Source organism: Stenella coeruleoalba (assembly GCF_951394435.1).
Source record: "Stenella coeruleoalba genome assembly, chromosome: 6".
Taxonomy (NCBI): domain Eukaryota; kingdom Metazoa; phylum Chordata; class Mammalia; order Artiodactyla; family Delphinidae; genus Stenella; species Stenella coeruleoalba.
The window spans coordinates 6,544,525-6,566,223 of NC_137151.1; the positions used below are offsets into that span (position 1 = coordinate 6,544,525).

A 21,699-nucleotide genomic window follows, 5' to 3' on the forward strand; every position below is an offset into this window, starting at 1 on the left:
AACCACCTGCATTCCTTTGTAGCATTTAATTTTACCTGTTTTAGCAAGCCAGGACACCTTCATCCGCAGACCAACTGGACACCTACAAACTGGTCTGTAAGTTCACGCGGGGCTTTGCTTGCTCTGGTTCGCCCTTTGGGTTCCCAGCCAAAAGTGGGGGGTGACTGATCAGAGTCTTCACCTTTGGAGGGCCCTAAGGTTTGGCATCTTCCCCCTAACCCCACAAGGCCTCCAAAATCATAGCTAAAATTTTCAATGTACTTTTCCAAGATGCCGTGACTTTGGTGGGTCCTTTGGGTGAGGACCTGCAGGGATTTTTTCCTCCTCTGTCCCAGTCTCCCCATTCTTCCTCCCCAGGGGGTGTACTCTGGGTGGAAACAGCATTACCCATGAACTCCACATTCCCCAGGTGGAGAATGGCGGCCAGCAGCTTGCTGAGGTCCCAGTTCTCGGAGTCGGAGAACATGAGGATCTTCATGGCTGAGCGGACGTGGGCATAGTCCTTGGCGTCATTGAGCCCCTCACAGGAGGTACAGTTCCCCTGCAAGATGGGGCCCATCAGGTTCCTGAGGCCACCCCACACCCTACCTCCTCCACTGTAGGGCCAGCAAGGCAGGGGTGCATCAGGGATTCAGCCAAAGGGCCCTGGTAAGTGATCCTGCACTGGCTCTGGGTGGATCCCAAGGGGCCACCTGGAGGCCCAAGCTCAAAAAACACGCAGAAGGGCTTCCCTGGTGACGCAGTGGTTAGGAATCCACCTCCCAATGCAGGGGGACATGGGTTCACGCCCTGGTCGGGGAAGATCCCACGTGCCGCAGAGCAGCTAAGCCCGTGTGCCACAACTACCGAGCTTGCGTGCCACAACTACTGAAGCCCGCGCGTCTAGAGCCCATGCTCTGCAACAAGAGAAGCCACCACAATGAGAAGCCCGTGCACCGCAATGAAGAGTAGCCCCCGCTCGCCACAACTAGAGAAAGCCCGTGCACAGCAACAAAGACCCAAATCAGCCAAAAATAAATAAATACTTAAATATTTAAAAAAAAGAAAATACACAGAGGCGGAACGGTGGTGACACAGACGCAGCGTCCTATGGTAGCCTGACAGTTGTGTGGCCACGGCCAAGTCAGTAGGCTTCTCTGAGCCTCTATTTGTCAGCCATCCATGGTAACGCCTGCCTCACCCTCTGGTGGTGGTGGTGGGGGGCGGGAACATCACGGGTTCGTTCCTTTAACAAACACCTTCCAAGGCTCACTGTGTGCCAGCCCCTGGGCTATTTGTTGGGAATTCAGAAATGGAGAGACCAGGCCCTGCCCTGGGTGCTCTTGCACCCAGGAGGGGAGGCACAAAGAGAATGGCGGGGTCATAGGCTGTTACAGGCGCTGAGACCAAGGGGGCTGGGCCGGCCTCCTGGGAGCTGGGGAAAGGCTTCCTGGAGGAGGCATCTGAGCGGTCCCTCAGGCTGAGCTGCACAGCAGCACAGGGGAGAAACGGCCAGAACTGGGCAGTGAGGTGCGAGGCACGGGTGGAAACTGCAAGGAGCCTGGCGTCGCCGTTGCGGGGGAGAGGTTGGTGGATGGTGGGATCTGGAGGGACTTGGAAACCTTGCCAAGGAGACACAAGGAGCCCCTGAAGAGCTGTAATGAGAGACGTGGTCTGTCAGACTTGCTCTGTGGTAGGTCTTGGGCTGGATGATAGATTGGGGTCAAGTCTGGAGAGACGGGGGGACCCAGGAGGAAGATAGCACCATGGTCTAGGCAAGAGATGATGAAGGCCTCCAGGCAGAGACTCAGGAGAGAGGGCTTAGGCAGGACACAGGGTCAAGACATGGGTTTCATTCACTCCCTCAGCAGCAAGGTGAGCCTGATGGCTGCCTGTGCTACACTGTTCGTGCATGGGGACGCGGCGAGCAAGGCCCCTGCTCTCCTGGGGCTCAAGTTCTAGCGGCACCTACGAGGACGGTGAGTGGAATGAAATGAGGGTTTCAGAGCCTTCTGTCCATAGGGACCAAAGAAAGTTGAGGCTTGTGGGGCGGGACCATGGGTTCAGTAGGAAACAAGGACGCACACGGACAAGGGTAAGCCTCTGATGGCCGTAAAGTGGATGCCAAACACAGGAGGGCTGGAGTGGAGAATGGAAAAGGGGAGTCCTCAGTCCCTGCCCAGGGGCCCAACCACAGTTTGGGCTTTTATGAGGCTGTAAACCAAGCGTTGAGCAGGAGGCGGCCCTTCTTCCGTCTTCCTCACTGTTACTGAGAGGCGGGGTGGGGAGAGGAAGGGAAGGGAGAGGCGGGAGGGGAGAGGAGAGGCAGGGAGAAGAGGGGAGGGGAGAGGAGGGAAGGAGTAGGAAGGGGAGGGGGGAAGGGGAAGGGAGAGGAGGGGCAGGGAGAGGCGGGGCAGGGAGAGGAGGGAAGGGGCAGGAAGGGGAGGGGGAGGGGAAGGGAGAGACGGGGCAGGGAGAGGAGGGAAAGGGTAGGAAGGGGAGGGGGGAAGGGAGAGGCAGGGCAGGGCGGGGGCAGGGTGGGAAGGGGAGGGGGGAGGAGGGAAGGCGCAGGGCGGGCCTCACCATGTTCAGGTAGTGGTACTCGGAGGGCGCTCCCAGGCACAGCAGGTCCTTCTCCTCTGCGCTCATGCCCATGAGCATGCCGTAGAAGATGTGGTAGTTCCGCTCCTCCGGGGCCTGGCGGGGAGGGAGTTCCAGGGAGCTTGTAAGCATCACGCCTGAGGCTACGGGGCCTCAGGACTGTCTCCTGCCCCCACCCCTGTCCCAGCTTCCTTCTTCCTCAGCGGGTAGCGCTCCGGCATTGACCTGAGGGATGGCCATGCCTGGTCGCTGTCCTCCTCCAAGGCCAGCTCATCCTGACTGTTCTGCGTGGAAAGGCCACCTTGCCCTTGGAACTCGTCAGTCCCCGGGGCTTCCCTGCATCCTGACCGCTCCTTGCAGCCCGGAGTCACAGGTGAGGCAGCGAGTCCAGATTCAGACCCGGGCCCTCTGACTCAGAACCCCGGACTCTTTACAGTCTACGGTGAAGCCTTCCTATTCACCTTGTGACCCCCAGGACCTGGCATCCACAGGTTTACCTAGCTGGGCCTCTGCATTTTTAAACATTATTATTATTATTATTATTTTTGCGGTACGCGTTCCTCTCACTGCTGTGGCCTCTCCCGTTGCGGAGCACAGGCTCCGGACGCGCAGGCTCAGCGGCCATGGCTCACGGGCCCAGCCGCTCCGTGGCAGGTGGGATCTTCCCGGACCGGGGCACGAACCCGTGTCCCCTGCATCGGCAGGCGGACTCTCAACCACTGTGCCACCAGGGAAGCCCTAAACATTATTTTTAAACTTTATTTCACATCCCCGTTGTGAAATTCCAAGTATAGAGTGTTAAAGGGTGAGTTTCTTTCTGCCCCAACTTGCCACTCCTCAAATGACCTCCTCAGAACAGTTTGATGGTCTGTGTTCCTTTGCAGACATCACTAATGTATTTACTTAGAGTATATCTATAAAAAGTTTATTTTTTAGGCAAGAACATACTTGTTGTTCTTCAGCTTCCTCTTTTTTTCACCTAAACGGGTCTCTTAGCCGTCTGTCTACACTGACACAGACCCACCTCCTCAGCCTTTTAGCTGACCCAGCATTCCACAGTATAGATATGCCAAGATTTTTTAATCTTCTCATGGACAGGACTTGTCTCTGATCTGCTCTAGAAGTCTCCTGTCCATTCTGGGGTACCTCTCTGAGGAACGAATTCTCTGAATTCACCAACCACCGTGCGAAGAATTACAGGCTTCTGGAAAGGGCAGACTTTGGAGTCGGAGAGACTACCTTCTACTAGTTCTGTGACCCTGGGTAAGTTACTTAACTTACCTGGACTCAGTTTCTTCATCTCTACAATGGGGAGAAAGAGACCCGTCTCTCATGGTTGTTGTGAAGGTCTAATGAGATTATGCAGGGGAAACACCTGGCACCAGGTGGGGGTCACTAAAGGTGAGCTTCCTTCTTCAGCTTGCCCAGGTGTCTGTCTGTCCTAACACACAGCGCCAGTCCCTTTGGTGGCATATCCCCAATCTGAAACATCGTGTGTGTGTGGTACGTGTGCGCTCGTGCACACACGTGTTAGGGGTTATACCATCATATGAGAGAGCACCTTACCCCCAACAAAGCCGTGTTAGCTCAGCCGATGTGGCTGCCACACTTTGGGTTCCTTGTTACCCAGGACTGTCTCCTTGACTTGTGGGGCGCAGTGCGAAATGAAAGCATGGCGCTTCTTGCTAAAGAGTTATTAAGAATTTCAAGATGGCAACGACAGAGCATCAAACCGGGCCCCTGCGAGTACAAGGCCCTGTGTTGACGACACAGACCACGTGCCACCTCATTTCCTGCAGGTGGTCTTTTGGACAGTGTCATCTAGGTCCTCCTGCCAGGGGCCCCAGCACACCTGATGATACATCCACCCCCAGATGGGGACTGGCCTGGCCTCAGAATTAATTCTAGTAGAGGTGAAGAGTAGTAAGCACCAAAGGATGAGGCCAACTATACAGATGGAAAATTCGAAAGAGAAAATCCTTGAATAAATCATTTCCTTGAATATTGGGGAAGGACCATCATTATCCTATTCTAAGGGTCCTTGGCCCGTCTTGGACCAGGGTTCAATGACAGCAAGCTAAGGCCTATGGGAGTCTGGGGCGGAGGAAAGGAGGGGTAAGAGTGATGGAAGGGACCCCTCTTGGAAGCCTCCCCAATCCCCTGACTCCCATCCTGGGGTGGGAGGAGGTTCCCCCAGGACCAGTGCAGCAGGCAGAGGCCTTACCTGCCGGCAGACCCGGGATTTCTCCAGGAGAAATTGCTCGATGCACGCCCCCTCAATCACCCCACTGGAGTTGAAGTAGATGTCGATGTACTTCCCAAAGCGGCTTGAGTTGTCGTTTCGGATCGTCTTGGCATTTCCGAAGGCTGAGGGCCGACGGATGATGCCCATGACGGGAGCAGAGAAGAGAAAATTTACTTTTACTGGGATCCTCTGGGAAGGCTTCTCAGAGGAGGTGGCCAAGCCCAGACTCGAAGGATGGGTAGGATTACACTGGACAGTGGCGGCAGCCAAGGGTTCGCTAAGAGGAAGGCAAAGTGCAGCTAAAGGTTCGGAGGTCAGGAAGCATGGGGTGTGCTTCCAGGGAGGGAAATTCGGCTGGACCATAGGATACAGGAGGAAAGCAGTGGAAGATGGATGGAACCGTTAGCAGGCGGAGCCAAGTAGCGCAGAGCCTTGAATGCCAAGCTGAGAAGTTTGGCATTAGTCCCACAGGTGATGGGGGAAGGGGGAAACCTTCTGAGGGAGTGTGGAGGCTGATTTACATTTTAGAAAGATTGCTCAGGCTGTAGGGTGGAGGCTGGGTTAGAGAGGGCAAGCTCGCAGAGAGAGTGGCAAGAGCTGGCACGGGTCAGAGCGCAGATGAGGAGCTTAGACCAGATGGCCTTTGGGCTGCAGCACGATCCAAAGTACATTCCATAGAGCCGTTTCTGCAGGGTTTTATGGTGTGACTGCATTAAGAGAGATCCTTTGCACACACATCCTCTCCTGCACACATAATTGGAAAGAATAGAGGATCTGTCTACTCTTAACCGTAGAATGCCTTTGGGATCCTTCCATGTATCAATAATCCATTCCCAGCATTTCGCAAATTGATTTCATCTTGGAGCCCTTTGTATTTTATTTTTTAGTTTTTGGCTGCATTGCGCGACATGTGGGATCTTAGTTCCCTGACCAGGGATCGAACCCGCTTCCCCTGCAGTACGAGCGCAGAGTCCTAACCACTGGACAGCCAGGGAAGTCCCTTGGAGCCCTTTTGAAATCCTGAGAAGTCGCTAAAAGAGTATGGCTTATCCTGCCCTTCCCCACAGGCACCCCCGGGCAGGAAGGTGCCAGCCCACAGGTCCTGGAAAGGAGGTTGGTCCCGTGGGTGACTGCATACCTTCCAGGATGGGGTTGGCCTCCAGGACCTGCTGCTCAATCCACGAATGCTGGCTGCTGATGGTGGCCAGGAACTGCAGGATGAGCTTGGTGGTCTCTGTTTTCCCTGCTCCAGACTCGCCACTGCAAAGAGGGCATGCAGGAACGTCAGTCAGTAGAACAACTAGTTTTCAACACCTGCAGCTGTCCTGCAGACCCATCACATGCCCGCTTTCTGGGCCGGTCTGAACAAGGATGCTCTCTCCCTGTGCAGAAATCCCACTGCGTTCTCCCTGACGTCCCCTGCCTACTCTGTGTTAGTTTATTAGTGTGTTCATCTTTCCTGCTCGACTATGCAGGTATGGTTGTATGTCGTTCATTCCAGGGTCCCTGGCACAGTGTTCAGTAACTCCATGAATGAATAAGACCAGGTGATGCGATGCCCTGATAATAACGTTCTCTCTGTGAGCGGTGAGCTCATGCTGGCCAGAGGGGGAACTGCATGAGCCTTTTGGGAAAGCAGTCTGGCATAGGTATCAAAACGCTTCAGAATTATTCCGCCATCAGTCTAAGGAAAGACTCCTAAAATCAGAAAAAGCCTTGTCCACAAAGCTTCCTGCTCATTGAAGTGTTATTTATTTATCATTGCGATTACATGGGAAGCAACAAAAATGGGGGAAATTAGTTACAGTCCATCCAGTCAGAGAACATTGTGCAGCCACTTAGTCCAGGTCTGCACAGAGCCTGCAGTCACACGAGCAACGCTTACTAGTGAAGTGAAGTGGTAAATGTAGGCAGTATTCAGTCACATTTTAACCAAGTGGGTAGAGGAAGCTTTTTCTTCCAAAAATGTCTGGCAATATTTTTGCTGAGAATATTTTTCTGAAATTTTCTAAAATGTTCATAGTGAATATATATTAATTTCATAATGGTAAAATATGAAAGCCAGTTTTTTTCATATTTTAGGGCAGTGCAGTGGTCAAGAGAGTGCTAGAGAAGGACCTTGAGGACCCTGAGCTTGCCTCCTGCCATGAGCCCCCCAAAATTACAACTGTTTATTTGTTTAAAAGATTTATTCATTATTTATTTATTTATTTTATTTTTGGCTGTGTCGGGTCTTAGCTGCGGCACGCGGGATCTTCGTTGAGGCATGTGGGATCTTTCTTTGTGGCTCACAGGCTTCTCTCTAGTTGTGGTGGGCAGATTTTCTCTCTCTAGTTGTGGTGCTTGAGCTCCAGGGCGCGTGGGCTCTGTAGTGTGTGGCACACAGCCTCTCTAGTTGAGGCGCGTGAACTCAGTAGTTGTGGCGCGCGGGCTTAGTTGCTCCGCGGCATGTGGGATCTTAGTTCCCTGACCAGGGATCGAACCCACGTCCCCTGCATTGTAAGGTGGATTCTTTACCACTGGACCACCAGGGAAGTCCCCCCAAATTACAACTATGTACAGAGAAATTATTGATGAAAAAAACTGGACGACTAGAGGAAAAGAAATTCTTTAACTAAATACATAAAGAAGGAATCACAGCACAGGGAACTGGACTCAATATTCTGTGATAACCTACATGAGAAAAGAATCTGAAAAAGAATGTATATATGTGTATGTATAACTGAATCACTTTGCTGTACACCTGAAACTAACACAACGTTGTAAATCAACTCTAATAAAATTAAAAAGACAAAAACCCCAAAACAACAACAACAACAAAACAAAACAAACAAAAATATTTGCTTAATTGTCTTGGGACTAAATGTTAAATGGCATTATGTTTAAAGAATAAAATACATTTAGTTCACAGTTAAATTATATCAACTCAAAAACAAAAAAACAACTAAACCAACAACAACAAAGTAGGAACCGCAATGAGATGGTAGGAGGGGCAGAGATGCAGTACAGTCAAGACCCATACCCCCCGGGTAGGTGACCCACGAGTGGAAGAATAATTACAATTATAGAGGTTCTCCCCAAGGAGAGAGGGGTCTGAGCCCTGCACTGGGCTCCTGAACCAGGAAGACAAACCCTCACGATGTTTGCCTTTGAAGGCCCATGGGACCTACTTTAAGAAGAGCCAGAGAGCTGTGGGGGATAGAGACTCCCCTCCTGAAGGGCGCACACAAAACCTCACACTGCTTGCCTGGGGCAGAAGCAGTGATTTGAAAGGAGGCTGGGTCAGACCTGCTGATCTCGGAGAGTCTCCTGAAGGCAAGGGGTAACTGCAGCTCCCCCTGGGGACACGGACACTGGTGGCAGCCGTTTGGGGAGCTTGTTGAGCAAGTGGACACTGGGGCTGGGGGTGCCATTGTGGAATCCTCCCTCGAGCTCTTTAGTGCCAAGACGTCAACAGCCTGTTGCTGCCAGTGCTGGGACATCTCAGGCCAAGCAACTGCTAGGTGGGGACACAGCCCCACCCACCAGCAGGAGGCTGCCTTAAGACCCCCCAGACAGCTGCCCTAGGACCTGGCTCTGTCCACCAGAGGACCTGGAACCCAGCCTCACCCACCAGTGAGCCGGCACTAACCTCAGGACCCCTGGGACCAGCCCACACCCACCAACAGGCCAACACCAACCTTGGAAATCCCCGAGCCCTGCCTACCAGCAGGTTGACACCAACTCTGAGACACCTTGGGAACCCAGTTCTGTCCACAGTGAGCCAGCAATAGCCCCAGGACACCCTGAGATCCAGACCCCCTCACCAACAGGCCGAAGCCAGGTTTGGGACACCCCAGGCCCTGCAGCTAGCCATGGCGGGAACTGGCCCCACCCATCAGCTAGATGCACTAGAAGGAACAGCAGTAGATCAGATGATACAGAGACATGGATCAGGAAGCTGGAAGACAGAGTAGTGGAAATCACTGATGCTCAACAGGAAAAAGAATGAAAAGAAATGAGGGCAGTTTAATCTGGGACCACATCAAGCATATTAACGTTCACATTACAAGGGTCCCAGAAGGGGAAGAGAGAAAGGGGCAGAAAACATATTTGAAGGCATGATAGCTGAAAATTTCCCTAATCTGGGAGAGGAAACACACATCCAGGTCCAAGAAGCACTGAGAGACCCAAGCAGGATCAACCAGTGAGGGCCACACCAAGACACATTGTCATTAAAATGATAATGGGATGAGAAAATATTAAAAGCAGCAAGGGAAAAGCAACAAGTAACATACAAGGGAACTCCCATACGGCTGTCAGCTGACTTTCCAGCAGAAACTCTGCAGGCCAGAGGGGGTGGCACAGTATATTTGAAGTGAAGAAAGGGAAGACATACAACCAAGAATGCTCTACCCAGCAAGGCTCTCATTCAGATCTGACGGAGAGATCAAAAGCTTTACAGACAAGCAAAAGCTAAAGGAATTCTGCACCACCAAACCAGCTTTACAAAAAATGTTAAAGGGAGTTCTCTAAGCAAAAAAGAAAAGGCCACTACTAGACACATGAAAATCATGACAGGAAGAACGCTCATGGTTAAAGGTAAGTATACAGTAAAGGTAGTGAGTCAACCACATACAAAGCTAGTAGGAGGGTTAAAAGACAAGAGGAGTTAAATCCACAATAAGTAGTCAAGGGATATACAAAAGAAAAGGATATAAAATATGATGTGGAAAATAGTAAATGGGCGGGAGTAGTAAAAATGCAGTGTTATTAAAATATGTTTTAGCCTATGAGATCAGCAACTTAAAATAATCATGTATATATGTATGATTATGTATGATATATCATGTATACGTATGATTATATACATGATTATATGTAGGATATATGACATACATATCTACATAGCAATATATAAACCTCACAGAAACCACAAACCAAAAATCTATAATAGAGACACACAGAGAAAAATAAAGGAATCCAAACATAACGCTAAAGATAGTCCTCCAATCACAAGGGAAGAGAACAAAAGAAGAAGAAAGGAACAGAAAGAACTACAAAACAACCCGAAGGCAATTAGCAAAATGACAATAAGGACATACCTATTAACAATTACTTTAAATGTAAAGGGACTAAATGATATCTATACGATGGAATATTACTCAGCCATAAAAAAGAATGAAATCTTGCCATTTGCTACAACATGAATGGACCTAGAGGGTATTATGCTAAGTGAAATAAGTCAGAGAAAGACAAATACTGTGTGATTTCCGGTGGAATCTAAAAAACACAACAAATGAACAAACAGAACAAAACATCAACAAAGTTATAGATACAGAGGACAAGCAGGTGGTTGCCTGAGAGTCAGGGGTGTGGGGAGGAAAGACATAGGTGAGAGAGATTAAGAGGTACAAACTTCCAGTCACAAAATCAATGAGTCACGGATATGAAATGCAACTCCTGACCAGTTTTGTTTCCCTTCCTGTACTGTTTTGAAGCAAACCTCAGACAAATATGGTTTACTCTGAAAATATTAATTTTTAAAAAAAGTTTTGATCCAAATGTCCCCGATCACTATGCCAGGGGAGCCAGTCAGGAGAACACCCCTGCATGTAGAGATGACTCCGAAGGAAGAGGGCTCAGGTGCCTCTCTCGCGCCCCGGGGAGGCAGTTGGACTCAAGTGATGCTTGTCATGCAAACAGCCACCCGGGTGCTCTGTGCTTTTCTACAGGCGCTGCTGTCCTGGCGGTGAGGCTTCCTGGCAAGACATCACTCTGTCTTCTTTTCCCAGAGCCCTGGGTTTAAATTCCCTGTTTAACAGCTGTGCGTCTCTAGAAAAGAATGTCAACCGGTGGGAGGTTTCCCCAGCAGTAAAACAGGAATAGGAGTATCTACTACAGAGAGTTGCTGACAGCGTGAAACATGAGAACCTAAGCTGTAGGACTTCGTTCCAGTCTCTGTTCCAAGGTCCCCTCCTCAGAGAGGCCAGCCCGATCTGCCCTTTTACCTAAAGCAGCGGCCCCATCACTCTCTTTCTCCTCTTTCCCTGCAGTATTTTCCTTCAAAGTTCTTATTACCCGCTGAAACAATTCGCTTGTTTATTGCCTGTCTCCTCTTCTAGAATGTAAGGTCCACAAGGCAGGGATTTTAGTCCCTTTCCTTTGCTGCTGTCTCCTCATGTTAGGACAGGACAGGAGACAGAATTGGAGCACAAAAGAACCTCGAAGGAATGAATGAATGAGTGAATGAATGGGTGAATGGATGGATGAGTGGATGAATGAACAAATGCATGAGTGACTGAGTGAATGGATGACTCTACTAGAGAACTAAGCAAGGTGTCCTGGAGCCAAATTCCCTCTCCCCGCTTTCTTTCCCGCTCTGCCTCCCTTCCATGGGTACCAGGAGGGCAGAAGGCAGAGAAGCCAGGCCAGGCCCGAGTCTCTGAAGCAGCAGCATCACCTGGACTGGAGAGGGACACATCCCTTCTGGGCCCAAGTACCTGCGATCTGTCCTCCCTGAGACTTGCCCTGAGGGTTTTTTTTTTTTAAGATTTTTTGATGTGAACCATTTTTAAAGTCCTTCTTGAACTTTCTACAATATTGCTTCTGTGTAATGTTTTGTTTTTTTGGCCCTGAGGCATGTGGGATCTTAGCTTCCAAACCAGGGATCGAACCCATGTCCCCTGCATTGGAAGGCAAAATCCTAACCACTGGACTGCCAGGGAAGTCTCCCTGAGGTTGTTTTTGAGGGGCCTCACCTGTTGGATCCTTGCACCCCAAGTGCCTATCTTGGGTCCCATTTGTAAACCAACCGATCCCCACCCTTCCTTCCTTGTCTCAGGAAATATTAACAGAAGGCTGGGGCGGTCCAGGCCCTGATGATACAGTGGAAGAGCAGGTTCTGACGGAAGGCAGCCTCAGAAGGACTTTGTGGCCGTGAAGGGGGGTGTTTGCAGTTGAACGAGAGGCCCTAAGTCACACACTACTCGGGAGAGGTTTTGGGAGAGGAGATGCGCCCTCCTTTATGAGATGCTCGGAGGCAGTGTCTGGCCCACCTGCCCGCCCAGGACCTCACCTGATAATGCAGCACTGGTCCATCCTGTGCTGCTTCATGTTGAAGTAGCAGTTGTTTGCGATGGCAAAGATGTGCGGTGGCAGCTCGCCCACGTGGCGCTTGTAGTACAGCTGCACCTGCTCCACGGTGTAGAGGGGCAGCGCCTGGTACGGGTTCACGGCCACAAGGATGGAGCCTGTGTACGTCTGGGGAAGGGAGAAGGTGGTTAGTGACCCCTACTCTGAGGATCAGCGCTGCCTGGCCCTGATCTGGGCCTTGGATGCCACCCCCCGAGGGCCACCAGGGCTGGCTGACTGTGGCGGGGAGGCGGGGTCTGATTCTGGACCGAGAGACGAGATCCTTCAGCAGCTCAGATCCTTCACCAGGAAAGAGAGCTCCCAGGCAGGCGTGCATTCACAGGGGCGTTAAATGAGGTGGTCGTGCTTAATGTTTGGCGCTCTGTCTGGTATTCAGAAGAGGCTTGATAAAAATGGACTGAATGGGGCTTCCCTGGTGGCACAGTGGTTGAGAATCCGCCTGCCGATGCAGGGGACACGGGTTCGTGCCCTGGTCTGGGAGGATCCCACATGCCGCGGAGCGGCTGCGCCTGTGAGCCATGGCCGCTGAGCCTGTGCGTCCGGAGCCTGTGCTCCGCAACGGGAGAGGCCACAACAGTGAGAGGCCTGCGTACCGCAAAAAAAAAGCAGTGGTTAAGAATCTGCCTGCCAATGCAGGGGACACGGGTTTGATCCCTGGTCTGGGAAGATCCCACATGCCACGGAGCAAGTAAGCCCATGTACCACAACTACTGAGCCCAGCGTGCTGCAACTCCTGAAGCCTGTGCGCCTAGAGCCCGTGCTCTGCAACAAGAGAAGCCACCGCCATGAGAAGCCTGTGCACCGCAATGAAGAGTAGCCCCAGCTCGCTGCAGGTAGAGAAAGCCCACGTGCAGCAACGAAGACCCAGCGCAGCCAAAAAAAAAAAAAAAGGAGTGAATGTATGAAGCAAGTCTTCACCTGCCTTTCACAGGGGCCTCCGTGAGGCTGGGCCACCACAGTAGCCCTCCTGGACCCCTCCTGGACCCTCCCACTCCTCTGGAGCCTCCACTGGGCCTGCCTGCCCCTCTGGGTTGGGACGGGGACGGCCACCTCAACAGTCATGTTTTCATGACTTGTCATGAAGTCGTGTCTTCGTTTTCATTTTAGGAAGGGAGAGGATAATCTCTCTGGCTCGGGACTATGACAACCACCAGATAAAAGAATGCAAGCATAAGCTCTTTGGAAAAGATAAGCTGCCGTTCAACTTGGATAATCGCTGGTTTTGGTCCCAGCATCTGAGGCTCACTCATCCAAAGTGGACTCAGAGTGCCCCATCCCCATCTCCTTCCCGAGGGTCTCCTCCTTCTCCTCTCCCAGCCCAGCCCTCTATTCGGGGGCCCCTGCTCACTCTCCCACTCCTCTGAGCATCCCAGCATCAGGGCTGGTCAGAGGTCAATGAGCCACCTCCCTCTGAGAAGCCCAGGCAGGTGGTGACTTCCCCGGGTCACACCCACTCACGGCAGGGCTGGTGTCAGTGTTGGAATACCACCTCCCCTGGGAGGTCTGCATTAGAACAGGGATGAGACCCTCCCATCCACCGCTAGGCTTTGGGAGAAGGACCCGCATTTACCTACGCGGCCCTCCTGGTCATACGCAACTTACTTCATAGGAGGGCAGAGGTCTTCTGCCTGGTGACCCTGTCTCTGCCACATACCTAGGAAGGAACCAGGCAGAAGACTACGCCCCATGGCCTTCAGTCCCCTCGGCCATCAGAGCAGGCCTTCCGCTCAGCCACAGAGGAGCGAAGAGGCAGCAGTAATTGAGTGCCTCCTATGTGCCGGGTACTGAGCTGGCATGCTGCATGTCAGCTTTCTGTACGCTTGAAGGCTTTATCCCCCTGCTTCTTTCAGACTGGGGAGCAGAGATCGATGAGCATTCTCATGCTATGAGGGCGTGGGGAGTAGGGACTGAGCCAGGTGTGCCCGGGGCATAGTTTGCTTCCCCAGCCAAGTCAGCACGTGTGGCCCCAGCACACCAGGGGGCCCCATGTGGCCAGGAGGGACTCACGTAGATCTTGTGCTGCCGGTAGCGGATCAGGAGGTTGTGCACCATGCCCGCCTCGTTCAGGTCCCCCAGGAGGATCATGTCATCCACGCCCTGAGCAGAGTTGGGGTGCATGGGGCTGAGGGTGCCAAGGTCCTCTGCTCGGATCCAGTGTTCCTGGAACAAAGGGCACAGGCTTTCCTGAGCGGGGGTTGTCCTGGGCCAACCTGTCCCCCACGTCCTCAATGGATCAGACGATCTGGTGGCCGGCACGTGGCCGGCTTTGGTCTGTGGTGAAGGTCAAGGGATCGGCTCAATCCGAGGCTGGAGTCAGCACACGTCCAGGGCCGAGGGTCAGTGTGCACTGAGGGTCAGTGATTGGGGTCAGGGGCCGTTTGCAGCTGGGGAGCCTCACAGATGGTTGGAATAAAAGAGTGCAAGTGAAAGTGTTCTTTAAATGGCATGACATCATTTTGCAAATCGAAGGTATTATTGTTAACATTTGACTGGCTTCCAATCTGTGGGGCTCACAGGTCACAGTCTAGAATTTTCTCCTTGGAGGCGAAGTCTCCACATGCTTCACTTTGAAGCACCTCAGCAAAGAGGGTTGCCCAAGGAGGACTTAAATGACCAGCTGGACCCCTCACTCTGCATGCCCTTCTCCACTGTCGCTCCCCTGCTGCTCCCCAGCCCCCCAGGGGACGGAGCTTGCTTCCCAGCAGGTCACCCTGAGCTTCCTACTCTCTCTTCTGGGCTGTTCTGCTCAGCGTGAGCTGGGCTTCCTCCATCTCACATTCCAGGGCCTCCCCTCCAGGCATCCTTCTCACCTTTCCCTCCCTCCTCCTGTCCTTCCTGCTCAGCTTCCTTTACTTTGCAAACAATCTTCCTGCCCTCCCCCTCTCTCTATCACAGCCCGTTTCCCACTTCACGCTTTCCTGGTCCCCTAATAGTCCTAATTGTCCATCTGCCAACACACTCCCTGCTTCTTCCCTATAGGAGCAGTTCCCAAGACAGACACACAACGTTCACCACGACGGGACTTCCCTGTAGTCTGTCCTGCCACATGGGTCCCTGACTTGGGCTCTGGAATCCCTGGTGCTGGGGGCAGCACCAGAGAAGGGAGGGGGCTCGGGGCCCAGGAGGGGTGGGGGGATGGGGCTGAGAAGGCTGAGCCCCTCAGGAGAGCGAGGCCATACTGACCTTGTAGTCATCATCTTCAACCAAGATCTTGCCAGGCTTTGTCTCTTTGATGACGCCCCCGATGGGCACGCTGGTCTTGTCAGCAGAGGTGAAGTTCAGCCACACGTGGTCGCCCTGGAGAGCAGAGAGGAGTCGGTGGTCAGACGCTTGATCCACCTTCCCCTTCCTGCTCAGGACTTACCTCCCCGGGGGGTGTCCCTTCCAACCAAGAGATCCCACGCTGGCTGAGCCATGCTGTCTCCCCCTTCCCCTCCTCCTCCTTTTTCTTTTTCTTCTTCCCTCTCTCCTACCCTGCTCCCAGCCCTTTCTCACTCTTGCCGGGAAGTTAATGGGAGGTGGCAGGGGAAGCTTCCCCGGCCCAGCTTTTTGCAGGAAAGTATCTCTCTGTGAGGTGCAAAAAGAGAGTCTTTGCCCTGCGAATAGCCCTGTAGCACCCAAACCCGTTGGCTGGGGAAAGACAAAGACTAAAATCTCACTAGGTTTGTGCCTGGCCTGCAGCATGGCATTGACCCACATGAACCTCTTTCTAATCCAGGAAAGTTCACGCTGCTCAAAGAGGAGGAATCCCAAAGGAACAAGCAGAGACCCACATGCAAATATACTGACATTCAAAAGGAGGAAATGAGCAGGGGAATAACACTCACCAGGGGGAAACGAACTGCCGCAGAGCAGTGGAAAGTTGTGACCAAGTATCTCACCATGATTTCCAAAAAACTTATTGAGGTGTAGAGCTGAGGCACGAGGGCTCAGAAATTAGACGCCGAGACAACTGAAAAGGATGGGACGTGAACTGGCAGAGCTCAAGAAAGAAAGGGAGGAAAAGAAGTAAACATGGGCCGGAGATGAAAGCAAAACTGGAAGCAACAACAGGGGAATAAGCACTTGCTAAAATCGTAATAAAGATCATAGAAGACAGGAGAAAAGTGAGCAAAATGACAGAGAAAATTTCAAAGTTAGGATTAGGAAAAAAAGGACAGATATGGAAGGCGGACAAAAATACTAATAATTGAAGTGCACAAAGAAGAAAATCGGGGGAAAAACCAGAAAAATTACTTAAATATAAAATTCAAGACAACTTTCAAGAAATTAATGAAGCCTTGAATCTATGGATTGAAGACACACCATTATTTCTTTGAAATAATGACAAAGAAAAATCAACGCTAGGACATAAAGGTATTGGACTAAAAAATTAAGAAATAATTTTTTGAGGGGTAGGCAGACAAAAAGACAAGTTCACTTATAAGGAGATAAGTCAGGACAAATTCAAATCATATACGAGGGCCGAACATCTCCTACACAGATCTCAGGAAGAGAGCAATACAGCTGTTAGGATGGCCATTATAAAAAAGTACAGAAAACAACAAGTGTTACTGAGGATGTGGAGACATTGGAACCCTTGTACACTGTTGGTGGGAATGGAAAATGGTGCAGCCACTGGGGAAAACAGTATGAAGGTTCCTCAATAAATTAAAAATAGAATTACCATATGATCCAGCAATCCCACTTCTGGGTAAATATCCAAAGAAATTCAAAGCAGGATATCAAAGACGTATTTGCATTCCCGTGTTCATTGCAGCGTTATTCAAAATAGCCAAGCAGTAAAAGCAACCCAAATGTCCATTGGCAGATGAACAAATAAACAAAAATGTAGTACATGCAGTCATCCCTAAAAGTACTTGGGGGATGGATTCAGGAGCCCCTGCAGATACCAAAATCCATGGATACTCAAGTGCCTTATATAAAATGATATAGCACAATGAATACTACACACCATGGAATATTATGCAGCCTTAAAAAAGAAGGAAGTCCTGTCATGTGCTACAGTGTGGATGGACCTCAAGGACATTATGCTGAGCAAGAGAAGCCAGTCACAGAAGGACACATGCTGTATGATTCCACTCATGGAAAGTATCTAAAGTAGTCAAAATCATAGAAACAGAAAGTAGAAAGGTGGTCGTCAGGGGCTGGAGGAGGACGGAAGGAACATAGTGTTTAATGAGTATAGAGTTTCAAGTGTGCAAGATGAAAATGTTCTCTGTTGCACAACAACGTGAATATACGTAACAATACTGAAATGTACACTTAAAAATGGTTAAGATGGTAAATTGAATGTTATATTTTTTACCACAATAAAAAAAAAAAACAGAAAAAAAAATCCAATAATTTTTTTACCCAGCCAAATTGTCTTTCCAGTATAAAGATAACAAACATTATTGAAGATACAATATTTTCCCATAAGCCTTTTGGAAAAAAACGATTAGGGGACGAACTTCAGTCAACAGTGCAAAGAATGAATATAGGTCCACACCAACACACACATCAAGAAATTTCAAAATACTTGGGACAAAGAAAAGATCATAAAGGCTTTCAGAGAGAAAAATAAGTTTTATACAAAGGCTCAAGAATTAAAATGTTGTCCACCTTCTCCATAGCAAGGCTGGAAACCAGAAGGAGTACATGTCTTCACAGTTCTCAGGGAAAATTACATCTAGTATGGAATCCTATGCCCAGCTGACATTCAAATGTGAATAAACATATTTTCAGACATGCAAGTTGTTAAAAATACTTCATATGTACCCTTTCTCAGGAAGCTATTACAGGTTGTGCTTGATCAAAACAAGGGAGTAAACCAAGAGAGAGAAGAACCTTGGGTCCAAGAAGAGGGATTCAGTGCAAAGGAGAGGTGAAAGAAATCTTCAGGGTGGTTGTGAAGGAGACCCCAGGACAGTTCTGAGATGTGTGCCTCAGAAGTAGAAGATGCCAGTTTAGATATGGCCTCAGCAACGCTGGGAGAAACTTCTTCCTGAGGATGAAACTGATTGAACTCCCAGATGAATCATTTTGAAAGGACATTGACATATCTGGGAGAAAGCTGGGTCGGGGGGGTCGGGGGAAGGTTATGTCGTCATAAGTACAGAGAAAACAAAGCAGATAGGGCAGAAGGACAATTACAAAGTCTAGCAAAGGGAAGCACAGCACTTCCAATACATTGCAGGGCTCAGTCGAGAGGAACATTTTCTTTCTTTCTTTTTTTAAACTTTTTATTTTATATTGGAGTATAGCTGATTAACAGTGTTGTGTTAGGGACTTCCCTGCTGGTACAGTGGTGAAGAATTCACCTTCCAATGCAGGGGACGTGGGTTCGATCCTTGGTCAGGGAACTAAGATGCCACATGCCATGGGGCAACTAACCCCGTATGCCACAACTACTGAGCTCTAGTGCCTCAACTAGAGTGCACATGCCACAAACTACAGAGCCCATGTGCTCTGGAACCCATGAGCCACAACTACAGAGCCCACGCACCCTGGAGCCTGTGCACCACAACTAGAGAAGAGAAAACCCACAGGCCACAATTAGAGAGAAGCCCACACACCACAACGAAGAGCCCACGTGCTACAAAGAAAGATCCTGCGTGCCTCAACGAGGACCCTGCGTGCCGCAACTAAGACCCGACGCAGCCAAAAATAAAAACAAAAACAACAAAAAAATAATGTGGTGTTAGTTTCAGGTGTACAGCAAAGTGATTCAGTTATGTATATACATGTATCTCTTCTTTTTCAAATTCTTTTCCCGTTTAGGTTGTTATATAATATGGAGCAGAGTTCCCTGTGCTCTACAGTAGGTCCTTGTTGGTTATCTGTTTTAAATATAGCAGTATGTACATGTCAGTCCCAAACTCCCTAACTATCCTTCCCCACCCCTGTCACTTCCCCCCGGTAACCGTAATTTCGTTTGAGAGGAACATTTTCTTAGATAAAACAGGTAAACTCTGTATGTAGATCTAATGAAAGCTAGGATTTAACAATTTCGGGAGGAAGGAGAGACAATATGAGTGCTGTGGGCGGGCGTTAGGGACAAGGAGCTAAGGCCCTTCTCACCTAGTGGGAAGTCAGTAATAGGTGTTGCCTGGAACCGAAAACTCAAACAGCCCTGTACACATGTCCTTTAGAGACACAGAGGGAAGTATCAATGAATCGACTAGAAGGTCGAGGTGGTCACCTCTCTGGAAGAGGAAGTGGGGGACTGATTCTTCAAACTGTGTGCCCAAAACAACTTAATAAAACTAAAAGCGAAATGAAAAAGAACAGTAAGGAACAGCTGCCACAGGATGCAGAAGACCAGCCTGAGAAACATACTAGATTCAGTGAACTAATTGAATCACATCAGGAACCTCAGAGACCTAGAAAAGCTTTCTTACAACAAGGATAAAATTCCAGTGTGAAAATTGCGGCATGCAGCTGAAACAGCGGGCAGATTACCAAAGAGAGAAGATTATCAGTCAAAGACAGATGATGGGAACTTCCCTCGTGGTCCAGTGGTAAAGAATTCACCTTCCAATGCTGGGGATACAGGTTTGATCCTTGGTCAGGGAACTAAGATCCCACATGCCGCGGGGCAGCTAAGCCCAAGTGCCACAACTACTGAGCTTGCGCACCTCAACTAGAGAGCCCACGTGCCGAAGACTACAGAGCCCACGCGCTCTGGAACCCGCGCACCGTAACTACAGAGCCCACGTTCCCTGGAGCCTGTGTACCACAACTAGAGAAGAGAAAACCCGCACGCCACAACTAGAGAGAAGCCTGCACGCCACGGCGGAAGATCCCGCATGCCTCAACGAAGATCCCGCATGCGTCGAAGACCCGACGCAGCCAATAAATAAATGAATACGTACATAAATAAATAAAAAGACAGATGATGGGCATCTCACAGTGAACTTGATATTAACCAGAGATGAAAAAGAGAAAGACCATTTCCAGTCCACACTTAATGATAAGGTGTCAGGCCAACATGAGCTGGAAAGATAAACAAAAGAGCTAGAACATGACTTTTGTTCACTCCATTTGGCCAAAGCTCTCCTAGGAAATAAATGAGAAGCCGAGCGCAGAAAATAGAGCTGCTTCATGAACTCTATTGGAAGAAAAAGATGACTGTGCAGAAACAGCTGAATCAGGAGAAGAGTGAGTGAGAAGAGATAAAGCAGAAGCTATCAGCTGCAAAGAAAGTCGTCTATGTTGAGATTCAAGAAACAGAGGAGGAATTACAGAAAGCAGAGATCTACGTGACCTTCCTTGTTCTTTGTGATAAGAAATACCTGACAACTGGCTGCTACCCATGATGCAGAAAGTTCCTTTCCCAGCCTGAGACAGAAATTACTACAAGGAAACTCAAAGACCCAAGGCCATGAAGAATCCACTTCCGGGAGACCTGATCCTCAGTCTTCCGAGGTGGGCTGGCTCTTCTGGACATTGGCTGAAATGGGCGCTGTGCCCTGATCCCATGTGCCCACCTGCCATGTCTTCTCTTCCCATAGAAAAGATGGGCCTAGAGATGCCTCTGTGCTGCCTTTACTTAGATAAATGAAGGATCCAACCAATGAGAAATACCCTGTCAAGACTTTTTTTTTCTGTTCTTTTATTTTTCATTTTATTCTATTTTTAAAATTTTTATTGAAATATAGTTGATTTACAATGTTGTGTTAGTTTCAGGTGTATAGCAAAGTGATTCAGTTATACATATATATATATATATTCTTTTTTTACATTCTCTTCCATTATAGGTTACTACAAGATACTGAGTATAGTTCCCTGTGCTATACAGTAGGTCCTTGTTGGTTACCTAGTTTATATATTGTAGTGTGTTTTGTCAGGACATTTTAAGCCCTGAATATAAGTGAGGGATTACTGTGCAAGTGTGGTCCCCCTGCCAAAGCCCAAAGGTTGGCCAAGGTCATTTTCTTTAGGTAATACAATCTGTCTCTTTCCTCCAAACTCCCTGTCTCCGATATTCTCCTTATAGGGTCTCATTGCCTCTCTTCTTCTTTCCTTGGGAGTGATTTGACTCAGCCTGTGGCAACTCCCACGAACAACCCCTCGACGGAAGAGATGCCATTCTTACCAGTCTCAAGCCCGACATCCTGAGGCAGCCACTCCTGACAACCTGTGTGCAGAGAGAAAGCAGAATGTCAGTCCTTGTGGCCCTGAGTTGGAGCCCTGGAGGGCAGGAGCCACGTGTGTTCATCAGCGTGGCTCTGAGCGCCTGGCATGGGGCCGAGAAATGACTCTTCAGTGAATGGATGGATGAGTCATGGTCCCACCGCAAGTGTGAGAGGAGGCGCCCTCAGCTTCGTCCATCCTATCTCATCTTTACTGAACGTCTAGTTTGCACTTGGCACTGGGCTCAACTGGGAGTGCGGTGGTTCTGAACATCCCTAGGACACCATCCCTGCCGTCCAGAAGCTCAAGCTGTGTCTGGTCAGACATCCGTGAATACCAGTCATCACCCTACACCACACGGAGTGCTGAGGGAAGCAGCCAGCAGAACTAGAGACACAACATACTTGATCTAAACCTCACGGACAGGGGCTTCCCCGGTGGCGCAGTGGTTAAGAATCCACCTGTCAATGAAGGGGACACGGGTTCGAGCCCTGGTCCGGGAAGATCCCACATGCCGCGGAGCAACTGAGCCCGTGCGCCACAACTACTGAGCCTGCGCTCTAGAGCCTTCGAGCCACAGCTACTGAAGCCCGTGCACCTAGAGCCTGTGCTCCGCAACAAGA

The 21,699-nt window shown here is 49.9% G+C and overlaps 1 protein-coding gene across 2 annotated transcripts in view; it reads right to left on the bottom strand.

Moving 5' to 3' along the window:
* The window catches only part of MYO7B (myosin VIIB), a gene marked incomplete at its 5' end in the record, with an annotated part of 71,870 nt that extends 50,814 nt beyond the window's left edge, over window positions 1-21,056 (bottom strand). For both annotated transcript variants that reach the window (XM_079923615.1, XM_079923614.1), the window contains 8 exons: window positions 388-541; window positions 2,563-2,676; window positions 4,805-4,947; window positions 5,964-6,085; window positions 11,883-12,067; window positions 13,967-14,119; window positions 15,143-15,256; window positions 21,039-21,056. In XM_079923615.1, coding sequence (XP_079779741.1) covers window positions 388-541; window positions 2,563-2,676; window positions 4,805-4,947; window positions 5,964-6,085; window positions 11,883-12,067; window positions 13,967-14,119; window positions 15,143-15,256; window positions 21,039-21,056 — 1,003 coding nt within the window. The remainder of the gene's footprint in view (window positions 1-387; window positions 542-2,562; window positions 2,677-4,804; window positions 4,948-5,963; window positions 6,086-11,882; window positions 12,068-13,966; window positions 14,120-15,142; window positions 15,257-21,038) is intronic.
* Window positions 21,057-21,699: the final 643 nt, after the last annotated feature.